The sequence below is a fragment of the Vombatus ursinus genome, unplaced genomic scaffold, assembly GCF_900497805.2.
Source record: "Vombatus ursinus unplaced genomic scaffold, bare-nosed wombat genome assembly UNPS02008961.1, whole genome shotgun sequence".
NCBI lineage: Eukaryota > Metazoa > Chordata > Mammalia > Diprotodontia > Vombatidae > Vombatus > Vombatus ursinus.
The window spans coordinates 6,108,181-6,132,778 of NW_020948739.1; the positions used below are offsets into that span (position 1 = coordinate 6,108,181).

General features: G+C 40.2%; 1 protein-coding gene across 2 annotated transcripts in view; it reads left to right on the top strand.

The window, feature by feature from the left end:
• SPAG1 (sperm associated antigen 1) overlaps nt 1-24,598 on the top strand; it is an 85,195-nt gene that overhangs the window by 36,226 nt on the left and 24,371 nt on the right. For both annotated transcript variants that reach the window (XM_027850004.1, XM_027850003.1), the window contains exons 11-13: nt 12,497-12,653; nt 18,195-18,599; nt 19,044-19,143. In XM_027850004.1, the coding sequence (XP_027705805.1) occupies nt 12,497-12,653; nt 18,195-18,599; nt 19,044-19,143 (662 nt within the window). The remainder of the gene's footprint in view (nt 1-12,496; nt 12,654-18,194; nt 18,600-19,043; nt 19,144-24,598) is intronic.

Sequence of the window (24,598 nt, forward strand, 5' to 3'; positions counted from 1 at the left end):
AGAGAATAACTCTCAGCAGAAGCTCTGCCATCTCCAGCAGACACTGCAGTCCACATGAGACCAACAAGGAGGAGCACGATGGCATCGCCAGCGGCAGTCAGCAGCCGGGCAGTCACAGAGGCATGAGTGACCCCTCTACCTATCGTCCTTGACCTTGTGCCCTACAAGTCTGTGCCTCCTTCTATGTTCGTTATTCCCACCAATGGTATTGTGACACAGGCCACCTTCCTCTCCCCAGTCCACCAAAAGGCCAGGTGTGTTAGATTTCATCATCCCCCTCCCCCAGAGTTCTCCACTGCCCTTAAGGGAATTGGTGGCTGTCTGGGCTATCTGCAAGTCACTCTGGCCCTCGCTGATCTCATTCCCCTCATTATGGGGATGTTGTCTCTTGCACCCTAGTTAGTCACTCAAAATCAGATTAGCTTTTACACACAAGTATTTACTTCAAAAATAATGACAGATATACAAACATACTCCCCCAAACACGTGGGAGGCATAATCCTCCCCTGCCCCAATACCATCTCAGCAGTAGGAGATGAAGAGGCCACCATGTTAGGCGATGTGGACACGCTGCCTGTGTGGATGTGGATGTGGATGTGGATGTTTATGCCAAGTTTATGGACTGCATGTTTTCTTGTTACTTTTCTTACTATACTGTTTCTTTAAATGTCTTTGCTTTCAACTATTTGTGTCCCGTGACTGACTAGTAAAAATACAACTTTTGTGGTGGGGCTCATGAGCTATGGTTTTTGAACAGATGAGCACTTTGAACCTGGGGTAATCTTTTCTGGGAGACCCTGATGTGAGCTGGGGAGTGCCCCCAGATACTACGTAGCACAAGGCAAAGACTTTTGATTGTATACTATTTCCAGAGTGAGGATTGTGCAACTGGGAGTTTGCTAGAAAAGCCTTCCTTTGGGTAATTGCAAGGACCCTGAAGAGGCTGCAGGGAAGGAAATGGAAAGGGGTTCATGCCAATAGTGAGTGAGCCCCAGGATAGAAAGTATTTGGTGTGAGATTCCTGATGACTTATTGAATTGTGCTGAAACAACAACAACAAACATTTTTATAGTGCTTCGAGGTTTGTAAAGCACTTCACAGATATTGTCTTATTTAATCCTCACAACAACCCTGGGGCGGGCAATTGCTATATTTACCCACCCCTCTTTTACAGTTGAGAAAACTGAGCCAGACAGAAGTTAGGGGACTTGCCCAGGGTCATAGAGCAAATAAGTGTCTGGAGCTGGATTTGAACTCAAGTCTTTCTGACTTCAAGTTCAGCGCTCTATCTGCTTTTTCACCTAACTTCCATATAAAGCATACTATAACATCGGCTTTCTGAAAGTGACGTCAGAGAAAGCTGTTTTGGCAGAATTGGTGAAGGTGTTCAGGTGAATACAAGGGATAGCCTTGGTTTGGCCCAGGACCAGAAGAGTTAAATCTACTCAGCAGATGTTAGCCAGGGAAGCATCCCAGGATGATCAGCCTGGTCAGAAGTTGGAATGTCCTAGCACTGCAGCTTGTTTCTTTATAGTTTAATTCATCAGAAAACTTGACTGAAAAACCAAGCCACACTCTGAAGCATGAAGATGGCTCCTAGGAGCCATACAAGAGGCCTAAATGGCACCCTAAACCCTTCAGCCTTGACTTCTGCATTGAGATCATCCCTGATTCAAACTGTGGAAGGGGAACAAGGCCTCACCTGGGTTCCTGCTTCAGAAATCTCTGACATGAAGAGAACACTAGCACAGATCTCTGCATTAAAGAGGGTCAAAAAAAAGAATGACGTTGCCTTGGAAAACATCCTTTGTAAAGTTGGGTTTGGCCTTCAGATGAACTTAGGCTAGTATAGAAGTTTCCCAGGAAAACCCATAGCATTTTACTGAAGAAAAATAGATGTCGAGTTTGTGAATGGACATGAAAGTATTTCCTGATTATTGCAGAAGGATAATATTGAGTTTGTTTCCTGTGGTAATTCAGTCTTTTTAAAAGAAGCTGATGTGACTTTGGAGACATCAGTGGAAGAAACCATGTGGCCCAGATAGAGCAAAGGCAGGCCAATTCTATGATGAAAACAAAAGGGCTTATTACTGCCTTCATTGTCCAATTATGTGACATTACACCACAGCATTGCCTTGTCTCCTAACTGTTTGGATGAGGGGCTATGCTTTACCAGCATTATTATCTGCACCTCCATTACAATGGGGCTAATGAGCTGTACCTCTAAGCTCGAAAGTGGGCAACTTTGGGTAGCTGAACTTCCTCTCAGTCCTGGTGACACACAGAACCACAATAATGGGGGAGAAGGAAAGGGAAAGGAGAAAGGAATAAGCAATTATATGATGACTACTGTGTGTCAGGGACTGTGCTAAGTGCTTTACAAATATCTCATTTAATCATAGCAACTGGGGCAGAGACAAGATGACGGAGGGAAAGCAGTGACTTGCTGGAGCTCTCCCCCAAACCCCTCCAAATACCTATAAAAAATGGCTCTAAACAAATTCTAAAGCAGCAGAACCCACAAAAAGACAGAGTGAAACAAATTTCCAGCCAAAGACATCCAGGATGGTTGATCAGAAAGGTATATCTCGCCGGGCTGGGAGAGGAGCAAGTTCGGCATGGGGGCACAGGCCGCAGCAACCCTGGAGCAGGCCTCAGAGGACTGAATTGCGGGCAGCTGTGGTGGTTTCCAGAATTCTCAACCCATGAACGCCAAAGACAACTTGGAAGGTCAGTGGGAAAAGTCTATGACTGCGGTGAGAGAAGGAGCTAGGTCTCAGCCACCCCCAGGGCCACGGCTGTTTCCTGAGCTTCCAGCCCACAGACTGAGGGGTAATCAAGGGGCTGATCAGAGGGGGATTGCAGGAATCTCTTTGCCAGTGCTTAGGCAGGAATCTCTTGCTTTACTGGTGCTTGGATCTGGGTCACAGTTCTGAGGGGCGGTCCTGGGGCGAGGAGGAGAGCTGGTGTAGTGGAGCTTATTGTGGTGGTAGAGAGAAAACACCTCACCCCTTATCATAGCACCTTGGAAGAACTGAAAATTTTCAGGTCCCTAGAAGCATCTCTGAAAACAGCTGTACAAACCTCTGAAACTTGGGACAGTACATTCTCCACATTGGAAGTAGACTTTTACCTTAACAAAGAGTTTAAAACTCAAGTAATTGGCCCGGGATCATGAGTAAGCAGCGCAAAAAGAGTCAGACTATATTATCTTACTTTGGTGACAAAGAAGATCAAAATATACAACCAGAAAAAGACAATGAAGCCAAAGCTCCTACATCCAAAGCCTCCAAGAAGAGTATGAATCAGTCCCAGGCCTTGGAAGAGCTTAAAAGGGATTTTGAGAAGCAAGTAAGAGAAGTAGAGGAAAAACTGAGAGTTTTGCAAGAAAATCATGAAAAACAAGTCAACAGCTTGCTAAAGGAGACCCAAAAAAATACTGAAGACAATAACACCTTAAAAAATAGCCTAACCCAAATGGCAAAAGAGGTGCAAAAAGCCAATGAGGAGAAGAGTGCCCTAAAAAACAAAATTGGCCAATTGGAAAAGGAAGTCCAAAAGATTACTGAAGAAAATACTTCCTTAAAAATTAGAATAGAGCAATTGGAAGCTAGTGACTTTATGAGAAATCAAGACACTGTAAAACAAATTCAAAAGAAGGAAAAATTAAAAAACAATGTAAAATATCTCATTGGAAAAACAACTGACCTGGAAAATAGATCCAGGAGAGAGAATTTAAAAATTATTGGACTATCTGAAAGCCATGATCAAATAAAGAGCCTAGATATCATCTTTCAAGAAATTATCCAGGAAAACTGCCCTGATATTTTAGAACCAGAGGGCAAAATAGAAATTGAAAGAATCCACCCATCTCCTCCTGAAAGAGATCCCCAAAGGAAAACTCCTAGGAATATTGTAGCCAAATTCCAGAGTTCCCAGGTCAAGGAGAAAATATTAGAAGCAGCCAGAAAGAAACAATTCAAGTATTGTGGAAACACAATCAGGATTACACAAGATTTAGCTGCTTCTATATTAAGGGGCATGGAATATAATATTCCAGAGGGCAAAGGAGATAGGATTACAACCAAGAATCACCTATCCAGCAAAACTGAGTATAATCCTTCTGGGAGAAAAAATGGTCATTCAGTGAAATAGAGGACTTTCAGGCATTCTCGATGAAAAGAACAGAGCTGAATAGAAAATTTGATTTTCAAATACAAGACTCAAGTGGAACATGAAGAGGTAAACAGGAAAGAGAAAATCATAAGAGACTTATTAAGGTTGAACTGTTTACATTCCTGCATGGAAAGATGATATTTGTAACTCATGAGACCTTTGTCAGTATTAGGGTATTTGGAGGGGAAAAAATTATATGTACGTATATATAGATATAGGTAGATAGATAGAGGGCACAAGGTGAGTTGAAGATGAAGGGGTCATATCTGGAGAATAAAATTAAGGGGTGAGAGAGGATTATACTAGGAGAAGGAGAAAGGGAGAGGTAGAACAGGGTAAATTATCTCACAAAAAAAAAACAGAAGAAAAGGCTTTTACGGTGGAGGGGAAATGGGGGAAGGTGAGAGGGAATGAGTGAATCTTATTCTCATAGAATTTGACTTAAGGAGGGAATAACATACACACTCAATTGGGTATGGAAATCTGTCTTACCCTATAGGAAAATGGGGGGGGGAAGGGGACAAGAGAGTAGAGGGATGATAGAGAGGAAGGCAGATTGGGAAAGGGGGTAATCAGAAGCAAGTACTTCTGAGGAGGGTCAGAGTCAAAAGAAAGAATAGAATAAATGGGGGGGTGGGATAGGATTAAGGGAAATAGAGTTAGTTTTTCACTGCATGTCTACTTTGGAAATGTTTTGCATAACTGCACATGTATAGCCTATACTGAGTTGCTTTCCTTATCAATGAGGGTGGGTAGGAAGGGAGGAAGGGAGAAAATTTGGAACCCAAAGTTTTAAAAACACATGTTTAAAAAAAATGTTTTCATGTGCAACTGGGAAATAAGAAATACAGGAAATGGGGTACAGAAATCCATCCTGCCCTACAGAAAAATTGAAGGGGAAGGGGATAAGAGAAGGGGGGGAGAGATAGAAGGGAAGGCAGACTAGGGGAAGGCATATTCAGAATGCATGCCATCTTGGGGTGGGGGAGGGGCGAGATGGGGTGAAAATTTGAAACTCAAAATCTTGTGGAAGTAAATGTTGAAAACAAACAAAAAAAAATTACCATTAAAAAAAAAGCAAAAAAAAAAAAATCACAGCAACCCTGAGAGGTAGGCACTGTTCTTATCCCCATTTTACAGTTGAGAAAACTGAGGCAGAGGTTAAATGACTTGTCCAGGATCACACAGCTAGTAAGCATCTCAGGCTGGAACTGAACTCAGGATTTCCTGACTCCATGCCAAGTGCTCTATCTGCCGCTCCTCATAGCTATCTCAATAATGGGAGATATCCTATCCAGGTTACAATGAAGAAATAAATGAGCCCAATGTCACACAATTTCTTGATTTGCCTTACTGATCATTTCAACCTTCAAAAGGTAAAGGGACCAACATGAGGAACTTCTATTCCAGATCTGATTCTCACCAAGCAAAGTAGCTTCAGTAGAAATGATGGGAAACCTTGGAAAAAGTGACTGCTCCATCTTAGAATTTTTGATAGAAAAGGAAATAGAAAGATAGGCCCAGACTGACATTCATCCTAGATTTGAGCAGAGTAGATTTCAAACCATTCAGAGAAAAAACAGGTAAAATCCCATGGACTAAAATTCTACAGGCATGTCAGCCTGGGGCAGGAGGTGGGGGAGAGGAGAGAAAGAAACACAGAGAGAGAGAGAAGGAGGAGGAGAGGGAGGTAGAAAGAGAGAGAGAGAGAGTTGGATGCACAAGAAATTCATTACACCAACTTAAACTGTAAAAAGACATACAGAATTTGACAGTCCCTGACGCATAGCAGAGAGTATGGAAGGAAGGGCAAGAGACGAATACAAAAACATGGCTGCAAGAATGGTCGAAGCTTAGGAGGAGTTGAGGCTGGCAAGGAAAACTTAACACCCACACCTGTGGGGTTTTTGTTTGTTCATTTTTCACTATAATGGTAGAAAAGAAGAGGATCAAATAAAAGATGGGATTGCTACTCAGGGTACACAGACAGGATGATGATTGTTGCTAACAAAGAAGGCAGAGCTGTTCACTTGCTACATAGCTTCCCATTTTCTGCACAGAAGAGAATGGTCATTGGCCTGGAAAGGCTAGAGCAGAAATAACTTATGGGGAGCTGAAGCTTAAGATGAATAGGGAGATGGTAAGATAACAGCTAGCTGTCCTTGGGGAGTTCACATCAAGTGGCGTGGGTGTGATTGCTGAGACACTAAGAGTGATTTTGGAAAGATCATGGAGGATGGGGAGGTAGGATACGATTAGAGAAGGGCAAACGTTTTCCTGATTTTCAGCAAAGGGAAGAGAATGGAGTCTGAAATCTATATATGTCAGCAGGCTTGACTTTGATCCCTTGCAAAATTCTAGAACGTATTATAAAGGAATGATTAATGAAAAACTAGAAAATGAAGCAGTGATAGAGAAAGGGAAGCATGGTTCCATCAAGAACAAGGTAGCTAGATGGTATGATGGATAGAGCACTGGACTTGAGTCAGAAGACCTGGGTTCAATTTTAACCTCAAACACTCATTGGCTATGTGACCCTACACAAGACACTTAAACTCTGTCTGCCTCAATTTTCTCATCCACAAAATGGAGATAATAATTGCACCTATTTCCTGGTATTGTTTTAAGGATAAAATGAGATAGTATTTGTAAGGAGTTTTCCAAAAACTCTGAAGCCCAATATAATTGTCCATTATTGTTGTTGTTGTTATTTTTGTTATGTCAGAATAATCTTACTTCATTTTTGACCACATTGCCAGACTCTTAGATCAGGGGAATCCTATAATTTTAGTTAATCATTTCATAATAACAACAGCTGACATTTCTATAGTTGAATACTTATGGTTTACAAAATATACATAATATATTATAATAAAATATACATCATCCCATTTGATTGTCACAATAACCCTTTGAGGTAAGTGCTACAGGTATAATTTTCATTTTACAGATGAGTAAGCTAAGAATCAGACACTTTAGGTGACTTACCTAGGGTCACACAGCTAGTAAATGACTGGTGCAGAATTTGAATACAGTTGTTCTTGACTCCAAGTACACTCTTTATCCACTAGTCCACTTCTCTGTTTTTTCCATAAGAAAAGCAGGTTATACTTTACCAAATACCTTGCTAAAAATCTAGTTTAATTACACGTACAGCATTTTCCCCATGTAAACTTTGTAGAATTGTATGGGTTCAGAGCTGCTTGAATGACCAAATCCATTAATGGTTTGATGTCATCTTGGAAGAAGGGCTCCAGTGACATGACCCAGGGGTGCAACAATGAGGGGAGGAAGGTCAATACAAGTAGCTCCAGCTCTGCTCTGCCTTGGGCAGACCGCATGTGGAATATTGTCCTCAGCACTGGTACTACATTTTAGGGAGGATTGTGATAATCTGGACTGCATCTACAGAACAGTCAGGATGATAAAGGGGACCATAGGAAAAATGGTTGAAGGAGCTAGAAGTGTTTAGCCTAGGCAAGACTTAGGAGGGACAGGACGGCTTTCTTCAAATATTTGAATGGCTAGTTCTGGAAGATGGAAGACTTATTCTGCTTAGTCCCAGAGGACAAAATTAAAAACAATAGGTGGAATTTGCAGAGACAGGTTTTTGGTTCAATTTTAAGGGAAAATTCCTAACAATTAGAATGGTCCAAAAGGAGAATGGGCTATCATGGAGGTAGTGGATTTCCAATCAGTGAACATCTTCAAAGCAAACGCTAAATGACAACCTGTCAGGCTGAGAATATGCTAGCCCTCTGATCCCATGTAAGCTAGGCTAGTTTTTCCTTAAATGGTCAAGACTTACTTGGCTCAGGGGACTAAGAGCTTAGGCTGTTGACATCACTTCCTAATCACTTATATACAAGACAGCCACAAGGAACTCCAGAAACAAGCTGCTGCTTGGCTAGCAGGCCCTAATGGGCAATTGAGGGTGGGGGGCGGCGGAGGAGGGGTCTTTGCTCAGCTGACTAGGATTGTCCTCAAGGCATATCCTTGTTGAATGTCATTCTCCTGCCATGGATAAGTAGATCTTCTTTTGCTGACTGTTGAATGGCTTCTAAGTATCTCGTTTCATTCCTAAACTAAACTAAAAAAATTGGTCTGAATGAGACCCAGTCCAGAATAGATGCAGACAAGTTTCTCATTCCATTAGACTGTAAGCTCCTTGAGGGCAAGGGCTATCTTTTGCCTCTTTTTTGTATTGCCAGCATTTAACACATATGTGCCTGACACATGGTAGGTGCTTAACAAGTATTCATTCACTGATTGATACAGATGACCTGTGAGATTCCTTCTTTGAGATTTTATGATTCTGTGATTCTGTGAAATTAACTCTCATTCTCACAAAGTTAAAGGAACTTCATACATAGGGAATTAGTTACATTGAAAGAAACTTGGCAGTTACTGTAGTGGCAGGAAGAGTGGGGCTCTGTATTTTCTCTTTCTTGATATAAGTAATACCATTTTAGAATAAATCTCCATTTTAATGTGAATGGGCAAGTCATATCTAACTCCTATATTTCACCTTCCTTCACCCAAGTTCTTTTGTTTGTTTGTTTTTGGCTAGGCAATGGGGTTAAGTGACTTGCCCAGGGTCACACAGCTAGTAAGTATTATGTGTCTGAGGCTGGATTTGAACTCAGGTCCTCCTCAATCCAGGGCCAGTGCTCTATCTACAGAGCCACCTAGCTGCCCCCCTTTGCCCAAGTTCTTATACAAGAAGATACAAAAAAGAGTCTATCCTGTCTCATACCTCCAAGGCTAATGATAGACTAGCATATTAGATGGAAGAGTGTGCCGGCCGCGCCGTGCACTCTCCTCCTATAAGGAGCAGGCTGCCAGAGTCATACTTACCAGTCTTCGGTGCCCACCCAGATAAACACAGAGACGAGCCGATCAGGAGGTGCAAACACTCGAGCTTTATTCAGAGGCCATCACAGCAAGGCCAAGCAGGAAAGCAAGAGCAAGAGAGCAGGAGCAAGAGAGAGCGAGCTCCGACCACTACTGTCCCTTAAGTACCTACTTAGCCCCTCCTCCTCAGCCCGCCTACTAGTCATTGATTGTAGGATCAGATACCGGGAACGGGATGTCTGGGGTTAGTGCTTAGACAAAGGGAGAGTACATGACACAGGAAGTCAGGCCCAGATACCGGGAGGAGGCGTCTGAGGTTAGAGCTGCACCTAGGGAGAGGACTAGACAAAGGGAACTTGTTTTCTGCTGTCCCACTCCCATGTGTCACAGCCCCCTGCCTCAGGAGCACGTGCTCCGGCTACTTCCTTGTATCCTGTTCCTTCCCCAGCTTATCACAGCTCCACATAGCACTGCCCACTGCCTCGGGAGCATGAGCTCCGGTTACTTCTCCGTATCCAGCTCCCATCCCAGTTCACCACAATTCCGCCTAGCACAGCCCCTGCCTCGGGAGCGTGAGCTCCGGTTACTTCCTAATATCTTGTTCCTACCCCATCTTGCCACAACTTCCACGTGGCAGTAGCCAACATCAGACAATCCCTCACAGAAGAGAACAAGCATTTATTAAGTGTCTGCTATGTGCTAGGCACTGTGCTAGATGTTTTACAAGTAGTATTTCATTTGATCTTCACAAAAACTGTGGGAGGTAGATGCTATTATTTTCCCCAGTTGAAGAAACTGAGGCAGACAGTTTAAGTGCCCAAGGTCACAGAGCTAGAAAGTATGAGAGATTAAGCTTTTTAAAAATAATTATTAAACTTCTCTTTTTGTGCCCTTCCCTCATATTCTGGTTACCATCCACCCAAGTTTCCTAGATGCTCAGTCTCCCATTAACTTAAATGTCCTACTATAGCCTGCTCAGCCCGCCAAAGAACTCAATGCCTACACGTTACCCATTTTCTTAACCCTCAATCAAAATTCTTAGTGGTATTGTGAATGAGACACTGGACTTGGAGTCAGAAAGAGGTGGGTTCCAATCCCACCTCAGACACTTAATAGCTGTGTGATTCTGGACAAGTCACTTAATTTCTCTGTACCTTAACTTTCACATCTGTAAAATGAGGAGATGGGACATCTGGCATCCAAAGTCTAGGATCCTATGATCCTTCAGTGTGGTTAATTACAAGGAGAGCTAGATGGACCAAAGATGAAGAGACCTAGTTTCTAGTTCTGGCTTTATCACTAGCTGTGGTTCCCTGTACCAGTAAGCTGATCTCCCTGAGCCTCAGTTTCCTTGTTTGAGTGAGGTAGGACTAAATGATTGTTTCCTCAGGTTGCTATATTTCTGCAATCTTAGAATTTGGGGGAGGGAGTGGGGGAGAAGATAGGAAGTCTGATTGGCAGGGATCAGGACACTATCCTTTGTCCAGCCCATAGCTCTGTCCTTGGTCCTGCTCTATGTGTCAGTGCTTAGCATAGTGCCTGGCACGGAGTAAGCCCCTAATAAATGTTGACTGACTAACTGTCCTATTCAATATTTACTTAAGCTACTTAGAAATAGAAGGAAATAACAAAATTTGAGATTACATAGAAGCTGGAAGAAAACTAACAAATTGGATGTAGCAGAATTAGAAATAAAAATCTTAATGGGTATAACAATGAATCCAAACTAATAATATGAAAAATGTGAAGTTTCACATTTGGGTTCAAAAAAATCAGCTATACTGGTATGAGATGATGAAGACCTGTCCTAACAGCAGTTGAAGTAAAAGTGTTCCCCAGTGATTTAGATTAAGTTCAAGCTACATATCAGTAAAAATATTACATAGTTGCCAAAAAGTCTAATAAAATATTGTTGTTGTTTAGTCATGCCTGACTCTTCTTGATCCCATGGACCAAAGCATGCCAATGCCATCCATGGTGTTTCCTTGGCAAAGATACTGGAGTGATTTGAAATTTCCTTTTCTGGTAGATTAAGGCAAACAGGTTAAATGACTTGCCCAGGGTCACACAACTAATAAATGTCTGAGGCCGGATTTGAATTCAGGTCTTCTCGACTGCAGGCCCAGCACTCTATCCACTGAGCCATCTAGCTTCCTCTTAGTAAAATATTAGACTATATTAATAGAAGTAGAGGAATACCCCCACACAATGACATTAATTTGATTAGGAAAAAATACTGTATTAAAACATTAGGCAAAACACCATTAAAGGGGATAATTAGTTCCAATAGGTACAATATTTTGGGACATCCAGTAAGCAACATAGTGATGGTAAGCAGATGATCCCCATGGGAGTTAACCCTCTTCGGACTTATTAGCAAACTCATTCTTACAGACCATCTGATTGGTTGAATGGCTAGAGATTTTACATCAAGATTTTGTGAAGTTATATTTATAATGCATTAATGATGTTCTTATAATAAGGGAGCATGGTATAGTATGTAGCTAACCAGTCTTGGAATCAGGAAGACATAGGTTCAAGTCCTGCCTCTTAGACATACTAATTGTGTGATCATGGGCAAAGCATTTAATCTCTCAGTTCTCACCACCACCACCAGGTTACTCTCTAAGAGTACGGGTTGCAAAAAACAAAATTGGGGAGGAGGGGTGTTTCCTCACTGAGAGGCCCCTATGCCAATGAAATCAGACTCTCCCAAAACCCATCACATTATTGTAAAGTGTTGGTTCAGGCCACGGTATGCACATGTTCCTATGTATAATGTCCAGAGCAAAGGGGATTACAGTCCCACAGAGCAGACAACATCTGGAACACTGGGTTCAGTTCTGGGTGCCGCATTTTAAAGGACTGGATGGAGTCTAGAGGAGGGTTATGGAGGTGGCTTAGCATCTAGTAATTATGTAGGACAAAGAGTGATTGAAGAAGCTTAAGTATTTTTAATTTATAAACAAAAGGCTTAAGGGGATGTGATAGCAGTTTTCAAATATTTGAAGGGCTGTCATGTGGAAGAGGAATTAGCTTTGAATCTCTTTGTCCTTGTTCTCTTTTTTTACTCCCCCCCCCATTCATTCTTCATTGCTCCAGAGGACATAATCAGGACCAAATGGGCAGGAGTTAAAAAGAGGGAAATTTTTGGCTCAATATAACTTTCTTACAGTTTAAAGTGTGCCTAAGTAAAGTAGGATAGCCTTCTCCCTTAGGCAGGGAGTTCCTTGATACTAAAAGTATTTAAACAAAAGCCGACTGGCTGGCCACTTAGCAGAGATGTCAAGGAGGAGATTCATGCTTGGAGGGGTTGGGGGTCAATGACCTTTAAGGCCTCTTACAACTGTGAGAGTCTCTGATACTACTGGGCTTAATGGGATTCTCTCTATTGACTTTTAAAACTTGAAAATGGTTTTTTTTTATTACTGTAAAACATTTTCCTAACATGAAGATCACATTACAGAAAATCATGTCAGAAGTTGAAAAAGACCTGAACAAGTCTCAGCCTGAATCTGCTCCCCAAACCAAAGGGAAAAGAATGGTTATTCAGGAAATAGAGGATTCAGAAGATGAAGATGGAAAAAGAAGTGGAGAACATGAAAATGGCAGTGGAGATAAGAGTAAAATATCATTTCTTCAATTGTTCTATGAGAAAAAATACCATTTAAAGAATTTAGACTGGTTACATTTTTCAGTTTTGGACATGGGATTCTCCAGGTTCATTTCAGCCATACTTTTTGTTCTGAAAATTACTTTTCAGGTCATTCTCCAAGTTATTTTTTTTTTTTTTTACTTTTTCCAGTTGTTCCAAACCTCCCCAGTTTTGTTCTTCTTTCAGTTACTTGCTTTCACTCCTGAACATCAAATCTTTAATATGAAACTATGACTGTGCCATTTTAATACCATAATTTGCAAGTAAAACAAAAATTTCAATCTTAAATGAGAGTTTATGACCATTTGCTTAGTGGCAAATAGAGGAATTGACTAGAAAGTGAAAAAAAAAAAGATTGGGTAGATAGCCTCATATACATCCTTAAACTGGGTGAATCAATGAAGCATAGTATTTTTTGCCTCTTTAAAAAGTTCTGCTTTCAAAAATAAAAGCTCACAAAGAGAAGCAATGTGGAGAAAGTTCTATTTCCAAAAATAAATTAGGGATCCCAAAGAGAGGCAGTGAAACTCATCCAAGGTTATACAACTAGTAAGAAGCAGAGCTAGACATGAGCCATTCTCCCTGGTCTCTGAAAGCTGTGCTCATTCTACCGTACCCCAATAAACTAGGTTCAAAACCTGGATCTGACACATGTAACCCTGATTAAGTGGGCCTCAGGAAAATGAGGGTAACACTACTAAACAAGGTTGTGATGAGGAAAGTCTTGGTAAATCTTAAATCACTATATATGTGAGTTATTATAAGATATAAGCTCAGTTTGCAGGAGTTAAAGTATTTCTTAAAACAAAAAGAATCTTTAGTAAATAAAAGCTAGGTGCTATAGTGTGGATAGAATACTAGGCCTGAAGTAAAATACCTGAGAACCACCTTAGGCGCTTACTAGTTGTATGACCCTGGGCAAGTCAGGTAACATCATTTTGGTTTGCCTCAGTCTCCTCAAATGTAAAATGGTGATAATAATAACACACCTCTCAGGGTTGTTGTAAGGATCAAATGAGGTAAACTTGTAAAGTACTTAGCACAGTGCACAGCGCTCAGTAGGCACTGAATAAATCCTTCTGTCCTTCTTTCCTTTTTTCCTTCCTTTTTTCCTTCCTTCCTTTTTTCCTTCCTTCCTTCCTCCCTTCTTCTCTTCCTTCATTCTTTCTTTCTTTCCTTCTTGCCTCCTCCCACCTCCTTCAAAATGTAAAATGAAAGGAAAAAAGGAAAAAATAAAAACATGTGTTTCCTAACATCTAGGGCAAGGTTGGAGGACTTTTTTTTTTTAAACATTGAGGGCAACTAACCCACAGAAAAACAGTCTGTAATTGTAATGGGCTACAAAGAATATAAACCTTCATTTAATAAATGCAACAAATAAAGTTAAAAACCTTCAGTTTCGTATTACGACTTAGTAAGATAGTAAGAAATAGAAAAAGAAAGACGAAAGACTGGAAAGGAAGGGGAGAACCATCACTAAGAGCAGGAGGGAAAGAAAGAACCAAAGCGAAAGGAATGAGTGAGGGGGCCAGTATCTTCTCACATTTGGACCTCACTCTGGGCAGCCTCCTTCTCATCCCCCGCTCCTGCCTATGCAGAGTTTGGCCTTTCGGTTTCCTAATTCCACTCCCCTGCAACTCCCAGCAGCTTAAACCCTCCTGGTACACGCTGGAACAGTAGTTCAGCGCGTGCATCTCTTCCTCCTCAGGCAGCCCAGGCTGGAGACTTGAGCTAGTGTCTTCTCTAACTCTGAGAGTGCACCTTAAGCTCTGAGAATGCCCCTCGTTAGCGACATGGACTCACTTTCCTTGCACATAGCTGTATTTGGTCATTTCTTCAGGACTCAAAAGAAACGAGAAGATACTTGATTCTAGAGAATTTGATACAGGCTGGATGAAATTAAGCTGAGGGGCAGAAACATCAGAAAGACTCCTGTGGCAGCGCTCAGGAGCGCTGGGGTGCTCGGAGGACCTGTGGGTCAATCAAGCGCATTTATTAAGCCACTGCTATGTGGTGGGCAGTGTTCTAGGGGCTGAGGATATAAAACCAAAAAGGAAACAGTGTTTCCTTCTCTTCAGCTGCTTAACAATTTAATACAAAGCTTGGTCCTTCTCAGATAAATTGGGGTGGGGGGAACACCTTGGATTCTCTTTGACATCCATGTTTGTTTTTGGCTAGTTGTGCAGGGTTGACCTTTTGGGTTAGTGCTGCCATTCATCATTCACTATGTTTGTTGTTTATTTACTTTTCCTGCGGAGCCTGCTAGAGCCTTCCCACGTGTTAGTTTTCTCTTTTGTGATGGCAGTTCATAAACTAGGTCATCAATGATCCCTTCTTAGGAAGAGAGGGTATTAAAACTTGCCTCTAGGGCTTTACACTGGATCTTAAGAAGGCATAATTCTCTTGAGAAGGTTAACACATTTTTCCTCTGGCTTCAGCGGAGCCACACGAATAGAGCTTTGCTTATAATTTCCAGATTTTTATAAGACAAAAATCAGAAACTGACAGGCTTATTGGAGATGGAACAATTAAGTATGGCTGACCAGGTGGATGTGGAGGTTAGATAGGTAGGTAGGTAGGTAGGGTGCCAGACAGATTAGTTCGAACTTTATCCTGAAAGCACTGGAGAGCCATCAGGTGGGGCATTCCTAAGCAAGAGGATGACATAAAGGAATTGGTATTTTATTTGACTTGGGTGTGTAGTATGTATTGGAGAGGGAAGGGACTGGAGGCCAAAAAACAAGTTGGGAGGCCATTGCTGTACACGAAGAGACTAGGGTGGTGGCAAGGAATAGAAAAGAAGACAGGAAGGCCGGGTTTCCACTAGTACTAATTGTCTCCACCCACGCTGACCATATTAGTTTGGGTAGATGCATGGGTAGGAGAGGCCAAGTTAAGGATACCAGAGTTGCCTTATATTTAGGGTCCATAATGATATCCTTTTAATGATGGAGACCAAATCATACATTTCTTATACTTAATTGGACCTCAGTGCCAGGTGCTTGGTAGGTGCTTAAGAAATGCTTCTTGATTGATTGACCATAAAGGAAACATTATTTGGTGGTGTATTTTTAAATTGAATGACTAAGTGACCTTTCACTGATTCCTCAAGAGAATAAGTTTTAATTACAAAATGAATCCCAACTCAGGATGCTAAATGTTTCCTATTACCCTTATTCATTCAATCTCTGCCTTCCATATATTGGTTTCATTACCTATAAAACACTTTGAATAATGTTTCTAGTCAAAATTACAAATTAAGTCTTTGCTTTGAAGCAAACCAATCATCACATAAGCCAAGTTTAACATTATATGTAATACTACACTTTAAATTTTGAAGTTAGGTTGTTATTCAGTCATTTTTCAGCTGTGGCCAACTCTTTGTGACCCTATTTGGGGTTTTTTTGGGCAGCAATAATGAAGCAGTTTGCCATTTCCTTCTCTAGTTCATTTGACATATGAGGAAACTAAGGCAAACAAAGTTAAAAGACTTGGCCAGGGTCACACAACTAGTAAGTATCTGAGGCTGGATTTGAATTCAGGAAAATGAGTCTTCCTGACTTTAGGCCCCTCGCTCTATCCACTGTACCACCTGGCTGAAGTTAGGTAAGGCCTAATAATTCAATTTTATTCTAGTTAGAGATTTTTTTGCATATAGTCATAGTCTGAGGTTAATACCACTAACTTATTTAGCATTCCTCAAATATTTCCTTCAAACATTTCTATAGCAAGGTTGATGGAAAGTTGAGAAATCTTTTCTAGACCTGAATATTTTTCTCTGAGAAGAATTTTAGATTTAGAGCTGAAGTGGCTGCTAGAAATCATCCCCTTCATTCTATAGATGAGGAGACAAAAGGGAAAATGAGTTGTCCAAGTTCACACAGGTAGTAATAGCAGAAGTAGGATTTGAAAACAGCTTTTCTAGCTCCAAATATAGCCTTCTATTATACTATCATGCCTCTGGACCGGTCTCGGGAAACAGGGGTTTGGATTTGGATAACTAAATCTGCAAGAGAAGGGCATCCTATGTGGGGGAAACATATTCTAACCGAAGGGGCAACAATAATGTAATGACTATTGACTATGGATTGATCACGTTTTAAAAATTGAAAACACATATTTGAAAGACTCTTTCCTGGACCCTCTATTTAATACTTTTGAAAAAAACATTTATTGGCTAATATGAAAATATGTTTGACATGATTGCACATGTATAACCTATATCAGATTGCTTACTGTCTCAGGGAGGAATCAGGGGAAGGAGGGAAGGATAGAATTTGGAACTCAAAGCTTTAAAAAAAACCCTAATGTTAAAAATTGTTTTTACATGTAATGGGGGGAAGGGGGAATAAAATATCATTTTTTCTAAAAAGAAAGAAAATAACATTTATGATGTAAGGTGCCTACTGATACAGTATTTGTGTCATTATACACTGATGTAAAATATATAGTATACTCACTTTAAAAATATGATGATACTAAAATCATAAAAGGCCAGCATGCTTTAGAAATGATTAGTACATGTTATCTCTTAATCACAATGCAAGGAAAATACAAATATGAAGAAGGCTGTTGAAAAGAACACAAGCACAAAACCTAACCTAGAGCCATTTAAAGTTAAATCCAATGTAGTTTAGTGGGTAAAGTGCTAGACTTTAGTCAGGATGATCTATATTCACTCTGCCTCTATCATTCATGATGAGCTATTCCTTGAACCACGTGACTCAGATTCATCAACTGAGGCGGGTTTTAATGCATATCAGTAGAGGGCGTTCCCACTACTGACACATCAAAGAGCCTAAAAGTATTGGTACATATTTTAAATATTTTATGCTTGAAAATTTCAATGAGCTACCATGTGTCTTTTTTTTTTCAAGAAAATCACTTAAAAACCAATTCATTAATCGAAATTCTCCCTGATTTTATTTTCATCTTTTACAAATGACCATGGTCTGTAATGGGAGAAAGCAAGTAGAGAACATGTGTATAATTTTGATGTTATCTAAAAGTTCTTGTCATTGTCAATATTTTTACTTTTAAAGTTGAGTCATATTAATTCATAAAATATTATTGAAAGGAAAAATAATATTATTGTTGCATGTATTATTTAAGCAATTTGATAGGTAGTTAACTGATAGTGAAAAAGCTGAATCCTAGTAACTCATTCCCAATATCATTATTTGATTAGTTCTCCTGTATTTAAAGAGTTAATGTTGCAGGACACAAATCTACAATTCGGTTGTACAAGACTGGAGGCCCTGAGGAGAAACAGGGGTGGCAAAGAGAAAGCAGCCCTGCCTGTAATACCTTCTTAGTGTAGAATACGCTTTCACTTCCTAGGCGTTTGTCTGGCATCTTCAGGTACATGTTTTTGGTCCCAATTTTCCTCAAAAAACCGACTGCCCAGTTACCTGGGGTTCGGTTCCTGGCTGGTACACCCCTCTGTTGTGTTGACAGTAGTTTCTTCTGATGATGCAAATTCTAACCTCCTTAATCAACTTCCTTATAGAAACCGATGTGCCCCTGAGAGGAGAGCAGAGAAGTGACCAGCCTGAAATGGGAAATGTGCAGAATAAGTTTACTGGCAAAGGCAATGGGAAAAAGTCCCGAGGAAAGGAGGCCCACAAGTGCAGAGATCGCGCCTTGAGTGGAGGCACCTCCCAGGGACAGAACTCCAAGCCTTCACCCAGACTCGGAGGGGAAGTCAATGGCCATCTCGAGAGTGACAAAACTGCAGGTGGGAGCGGTGGGGCCAAGGAGGTCTCCAGACCTGGACCGGCTCCCTCTCCTCTACCCCTTCCCGCCGCCACCGCCGCAGACCTGAAAAACCAAGGGAATGAGCTGTTCAAGAACGGGCAGTTTGGGGAGGCAGTGCTTAAATACTCACAGGCTATGGAAAAACTCCAGGGTTTAGGTGAGTTGTCATGTAATTTGACTTTGTTTCGTGGAGTGCCTAACTTCATGACAAACACAGCCTGCAATTGCTGCTAATTTTATTTGCAGGAATCACAGTATAAAAATCTAAGCCCAACCCTTTGGAGTGACAGGAATTTGCCGTCTGTAAATTCCTGTGTAATGAATAATGATGGTATGATCTGATTTATGAGTGATAACTGGCAAGGAATAGGAAGTTACTTGAAACGTTGCATTGAAGGAATCCTGTTTGTATTGATTTACACGTTGTGTGTGATTGCTGATTTTGTGATGGCTGTATCGGGAGTAAAGGGTTGCGGCTGAAAGCTTTGCACTGTCAGCAAAAACTAGTGCTGCAGTGCAACCAGAAGCTACAGGAGTCTTTGAATTCTAAGAAAAAGGGGTTTTGATAATTAATTTAAACTCTATTTATGTATAATTTTAGGAAGTGAAAGTGCCGATGAACTAAGTGTCTTATACTCAAATAGAGCAGCATGTTACCTAAAGGAAGGCAACTGCAGTGGCTGCATTGAAGATTGTAACAGGTAAATTACACCCTTTGAGGTTTGGAGGAGCTTGTTTGATTTCAACATTTTCAATGTATTTTGTTTTTGTTTTTGATCTTTCTTGATAAGGATCTAATTTGGCTAGGAATGTAGCCTACTTGATAGGTAATGAGGAAGCACTCCTTAGTTTTTGAACTAGTAAATGATGGAACAAAAGGGTGGTTTAGTAAACATTAATCTGGAGGTAATGCAAAGGATGAATTGAATAGGGAAGAATCTGGTGACTCGAATACCAGTGAAAAGGCTGTTATTATAGTCAAGATTTGATTTTTGTGAGGCAGTTGGGGTTAGGTGACTTGCCCAGGGTCACATAGCTAGTAAGTGTCCAGTGTGTGAGGCCCAATTTGAACTTAGCTCCTCTTGACTCCAGGGCTGGTGCTCGATCCACTATACCACCTAACTGCCCCTTATAGCTTAGCTTTGAAATAAGGGTGGGTGTGTATATTGTGTATATATAGCGAATCTTGTATCTACTATTTTTGCCTAGATTGCTTACTATTAGAGACTCCTTCCTAGTCTCCCTGTCTTTAGATTCATCCCCATTCAATCTGTCCTGAACACTTCATCCAGATTAATCTTCCCAAGCATCATTTTGATCAAGTACTGTAATAAAAAGAGGGTTTAAAGTCCTTAGGCCTGGGATTGGTTTAGCCTGGTTTAGCTGCTACTGTTGCTACTACCTATCTCACCATTTAACCTGTTTGGCCCAAGTTTTTATATCTGCAAAATTAGGGAGTTTTACTAGATCGACGTGGAGAACGTATGGCCTCGAGGCAGCAGGTTCCCCACCCCGGTACTAGATTATCTTTAAATTTCCCGTCTATTCCCTTCTAAACCTAGTGACTCTAGAATTATGTCATTCACTTGCTCAAAAAACGTCTCATGTGATACAGTCATTTTTTATTATATTTTTATTATAGCTATTTGTGTACATGTTTTCACATCTTTAGATTGTAAGGTTCTGGAGGTCAGTAATACCACATAAACTTTGTGCTCTTTATAATTGTTGGCACTGTAGCTTGTATGAAGTTGAAACTGAAATAAATACAAAAAGATACAAAAGTAGATACAAAAATAAATATTTGTTGAACACGTGATGATAATGTGACTTAAATACCTTAATATAGTAAAGTACCAAATTATATCTTGGAAAGGAGGCTATTTCCCTGAATAACAAATATTGAGTTTTCTTTTACCATTGAATAGTTTCATACCTTGGACCAAGAGGGGGCTTTTTAAGTGCATTAGGGCAGTAAATGTCTGTCCACCTGAAAGAATTAACTTTTACTTCCATAAGATGAATGGTTTACTCTTTTCTCATTGGCAGGATTAGCTCCATTTAAGTGAGTCGGAGAACTTATTACTCAAAAAATACTTCATAATACTTGTAACTAAATTATACAAACTCTTAACTCTTTAATTTTGCCATGATCCCATTTTAAAATTTATAGTTTTGAAAAATTTATTACCAAATAAGTTACTGACTTCTGTTTGACCCATAAACTTCCATTTTTTTTTTACACAAAATTCTTAAGAAAATGAACAATTGGCATTTGTCTCGGTGGAGCAGACAAACAATACAATACCTCTTCTAGAGATCGAGGGACACAAAGCCTTATGTGTTGGAAGGCCAAGAGCCTTCAGTCTCTCAAGCAGCAGTCTATCTTTCTGTTATTGTATAATGCAAGTTCTTATAGGACGTTATTGCTTTTCTTACTACTGCATTTTCCTTGTAATGGCATTGTATCCTGACCTCTGTGCCTAGACTGTCCTTAACAGTCAGGACTTCTGTCTAACAATGAACTTCTTTCATTTACATGGTTTTGGAATGCTATCCTTTACTAGTGAGCACTGCTCAATGTTAGTGAGGTGCCCAGAGGGCATGAAAGATCTAACTTCAAAAGTTAGTGGAGTGTGAGAATTCTTGAATGGTTTTTGGTGTAGGAGGAAATAATCTACTATCTTGGGGTGTAAGATTGGTTCTGGCAGGGAGGGTCCTTAGAAAGAAGCTCTGTCTGAGGGACAAGCGATCTAGCTCAGCTGATTACAATATAATGTCAAAAGGATAGGTTTATATTCTATAATCCACTTTTTCCAAGTGCTTTTTGATAATGGTGACTATTAGCCCCAAGCTAGGAAACCAGTCTGGGATGACCCAGTGTTTATTCTAGAGGATCAGGTATGTATCTTGTTTTGATTTCCTCTTATCTTTAGCGTGGATATTTTTGGGTTGAAGTTCTGTCTTTTTTGGCAAACAAGTAACACTGGAACCATGGAAATCTTTGGCAGCATATCACATCATCATCATCACAGATAACGTTTATAAAGTGCTTACTATGTGCCAGGCACTGTGCTAAGCACTTTACAATTATTATATCATTTAATCGTCACAACAACCCTGGGACATAGGTGCAGTCATTATGCCCATTTTACAGATAAGGAAACTAAAGCAAATAGAGATGAAGTGACTTGCCCAAGGTCAACATAGCTAGTAAGTGTGTGAGGCTGGATTTGAACTCAGGTCTTCCTAATTCTACTTTTATCAAACACCAAGTATACATTGTGCCTTTTGTAGCAAACACCAGGACATAAATAGTCAACCCTGCATTTGACACTGGAGTCATAGAGAAGACATAGGAGTACTCAGATGAGTTATTCTTTTCTCTTTGAATATTCCTCATAAATGTATGTAGTGGTCTCCAGGGTAAGAGACGTATTTAAATAAAGATTCCTTCTTTTTTGTGTGTGTGTGCTGCCTTCTCCTTCCTTCCTCTTTCTTCACAACAGAGGTACTTTCATCTCCCTGAGAGAGATATATATGTTCCATATATAGAGATATCTAGAATGAAGTCTTGGATCCAGGTGAAGATGGAGTACATATTCAGTTCTTTGGAAATCTGGGGCATATTTCTTCTTGTCCACATTTGGTGCAAGGAACAAGAAATCTTTATATACTTTTATGTAGTGGATATCAGGGTTTAATTTTTTTCAATGAACAAAATTCACCTTACATCCCTCCCACTGGAAAATAAAGAAAAGAAAAAACAAAACTCTTGTAACAAGTACGTACAGTCTAGCAAAACAAATTCCTGAATTGATCATGTCAAAAAAAAAAAAGTCTTACTTTGTTTCTTGAGTCCTCTGTCAGGAGATGGGTAGCATGTTTCATCATGAGTCCTCTGGAATCATGATTGGTCAGTTGAGTCGATTAAAGTTCTTAAGTCTTTCAAAGTTGTTTTTATGTTATTGTGTCCATTGTTCACCCAGTTCTGCTTCCTTCATTCTGCATCAGTTCATACAAGTCTTCCCAAGTTTTTTTGAAACTATGCTTTTTATCACCTACTACCTCTAGGAACAAATACAAAATGTTCTATTTAGCATTCAAAGCCTTCCACAACCTAGCCCTCTCCTACCTTTCCTATCTTCTTATACTTTGCTCCCTGACACATATTCCTGGATCCGGTGACACTGGCCTCCTGGCTGTTCCATAAACAAGACACTCCTTCTCTTAGCTCTGGGCATTTTCTCAGGTTGTCCCCCATACTTGGAATGCTGTCCCTCCTGTGCTCTGACTACTGATCTACCTAGCTTCCTTTAAGTCCCAAGTAAAATCCCACTTTCTACAGGAAGTCTTTCTTAACCCTTCTTAATTCTAGTGCTTTCTCTCTTTTAATTATTCTTGTTTATTTTGTATATAGCTTGCTTCATATATATTTGTTTGCATGTAGACTGTAAGCTCTCTGAGGGCAGGGATTGTCTTTCGCGTCTTTTTGTATCTTCAGCCCTTAGTACACTGCCTGGCATATAGCAAGTACTTAAATGTTTATAAAATTGAATTAAATTGAATTAATCATTTCTTACAGCACGATAGTATTCCCTGGTATTCATATACCATAATTTGTTCAGCCATTCCTCAGTTGAGGGATGCTCCCTTAGTTTCCAGTTCTTTTCCACCACAAAAAGAGCTGCTATAAACACTTTTATACTTAAGGGTCCTTTTCCTCTTTTGATTTCTTTGGGTTATAGACCTACTAGTTGTGTCAGTGGGTAAAAGAATGCATATCTGAGCAACTTTTGGGGTATAGTTCCAAATTACTTTCCAGAACAGCTGAACTAGTTCATAGCTTTAGCCACAAGTATATTAACATATCTGCTTTTCCTCAGCCCTTCCAGTATTTGTCATTTTCTTTTTTTTGTCAATTCTGCCAATCTGATGAGTGTGAGGTAGAGCCTCAGAAATGCTTTGATTTGCATTTCCTGATCTCCCTTAATTCTAGTGTCTTCTTCTGTTGATTATCTTCACTTTATATCACCCTATTGCAGTTCTATGTCACTTCTTGCCTGGACTATTATTATGCTAGTTTCCTGACTTGTCTACCTGCCTCTAGTCTCTTCCCTTCTCCAAACTGTCCTTTATGAAGCCGCCAGAATAATCTTCCTAAAGCAGAGGTCTGGCCATGACATTTCTCTTCTTAAAAACCTACAGGAGCTCCTAACTGGCCATAGTTTATGATACATCTAAGGCATTTAAGACCTTCCATGATCTTTTTCCAACCTTCCTTTCCACCTTTCTCTCCTAACACCCTCCTTCACATTTCCTGTGATCCAGCCAAACTAGGTTACTAGCTGTTGCACAGTCTCCTCCTGAGGGCTGTCATCTTCATTTATTTGTACAGGTAGTTCCCTGCACCTGAAATTCATTTCCACCTCATTCTTGCTATTGAAATCTTCTTCCTGTTCCCCAATTGATAAATGGTCAAAGGATATGAAGAGGCAGTTTTCAGATGAAGAAATCAAAGCTATCTACAATCACATGAAGAAGTACTCTAAATTACTGTTGTTTAGAAAAATGCAAATTACAACAACTCTGACATACCACCTCATACTTACCAGATGGGCTAATATCACAAAAAAGGAAAATAATAAATGTAGGAAAAGATGTGGGAAAATTGGGACACTAAGGCACTGTTGGTGGAGTTGTGAACTGATCCAGCCATTCTGAAGAGCAATTTGGAGCTATGCCCAAAGTGCAACCAAACTGTACATACCCTTTGACCTAACAATACCACTATCAGGTCTGTATCCTAAAGAGATCATGAAAAAGGGAAAAGGACCTGCATGTACAAAAATATTTATAGCAGCTCTTTTTGTGGTAACAAAAAATTGGAAATTGAGGTGATGCCCATCACTTGGGGAATAGCTGAACAAGTTGTGGTATATGAATGTAATAGAATACTCTTGTACAATAAGAAATTATGAACAGCAGATCTGAGAAAAACCTGAAAGACTTGTATGAACTGATGCAAAGTGAAATGAGCAGAGCCAGGAAAACATTATACACAGGAACAGCAGCATTGTGTGATGATCATCTATGAATGTCTTAGCTCTTCTCAGCAAAGACAATTACAAAGACTTATGATGGATAATGCTATTC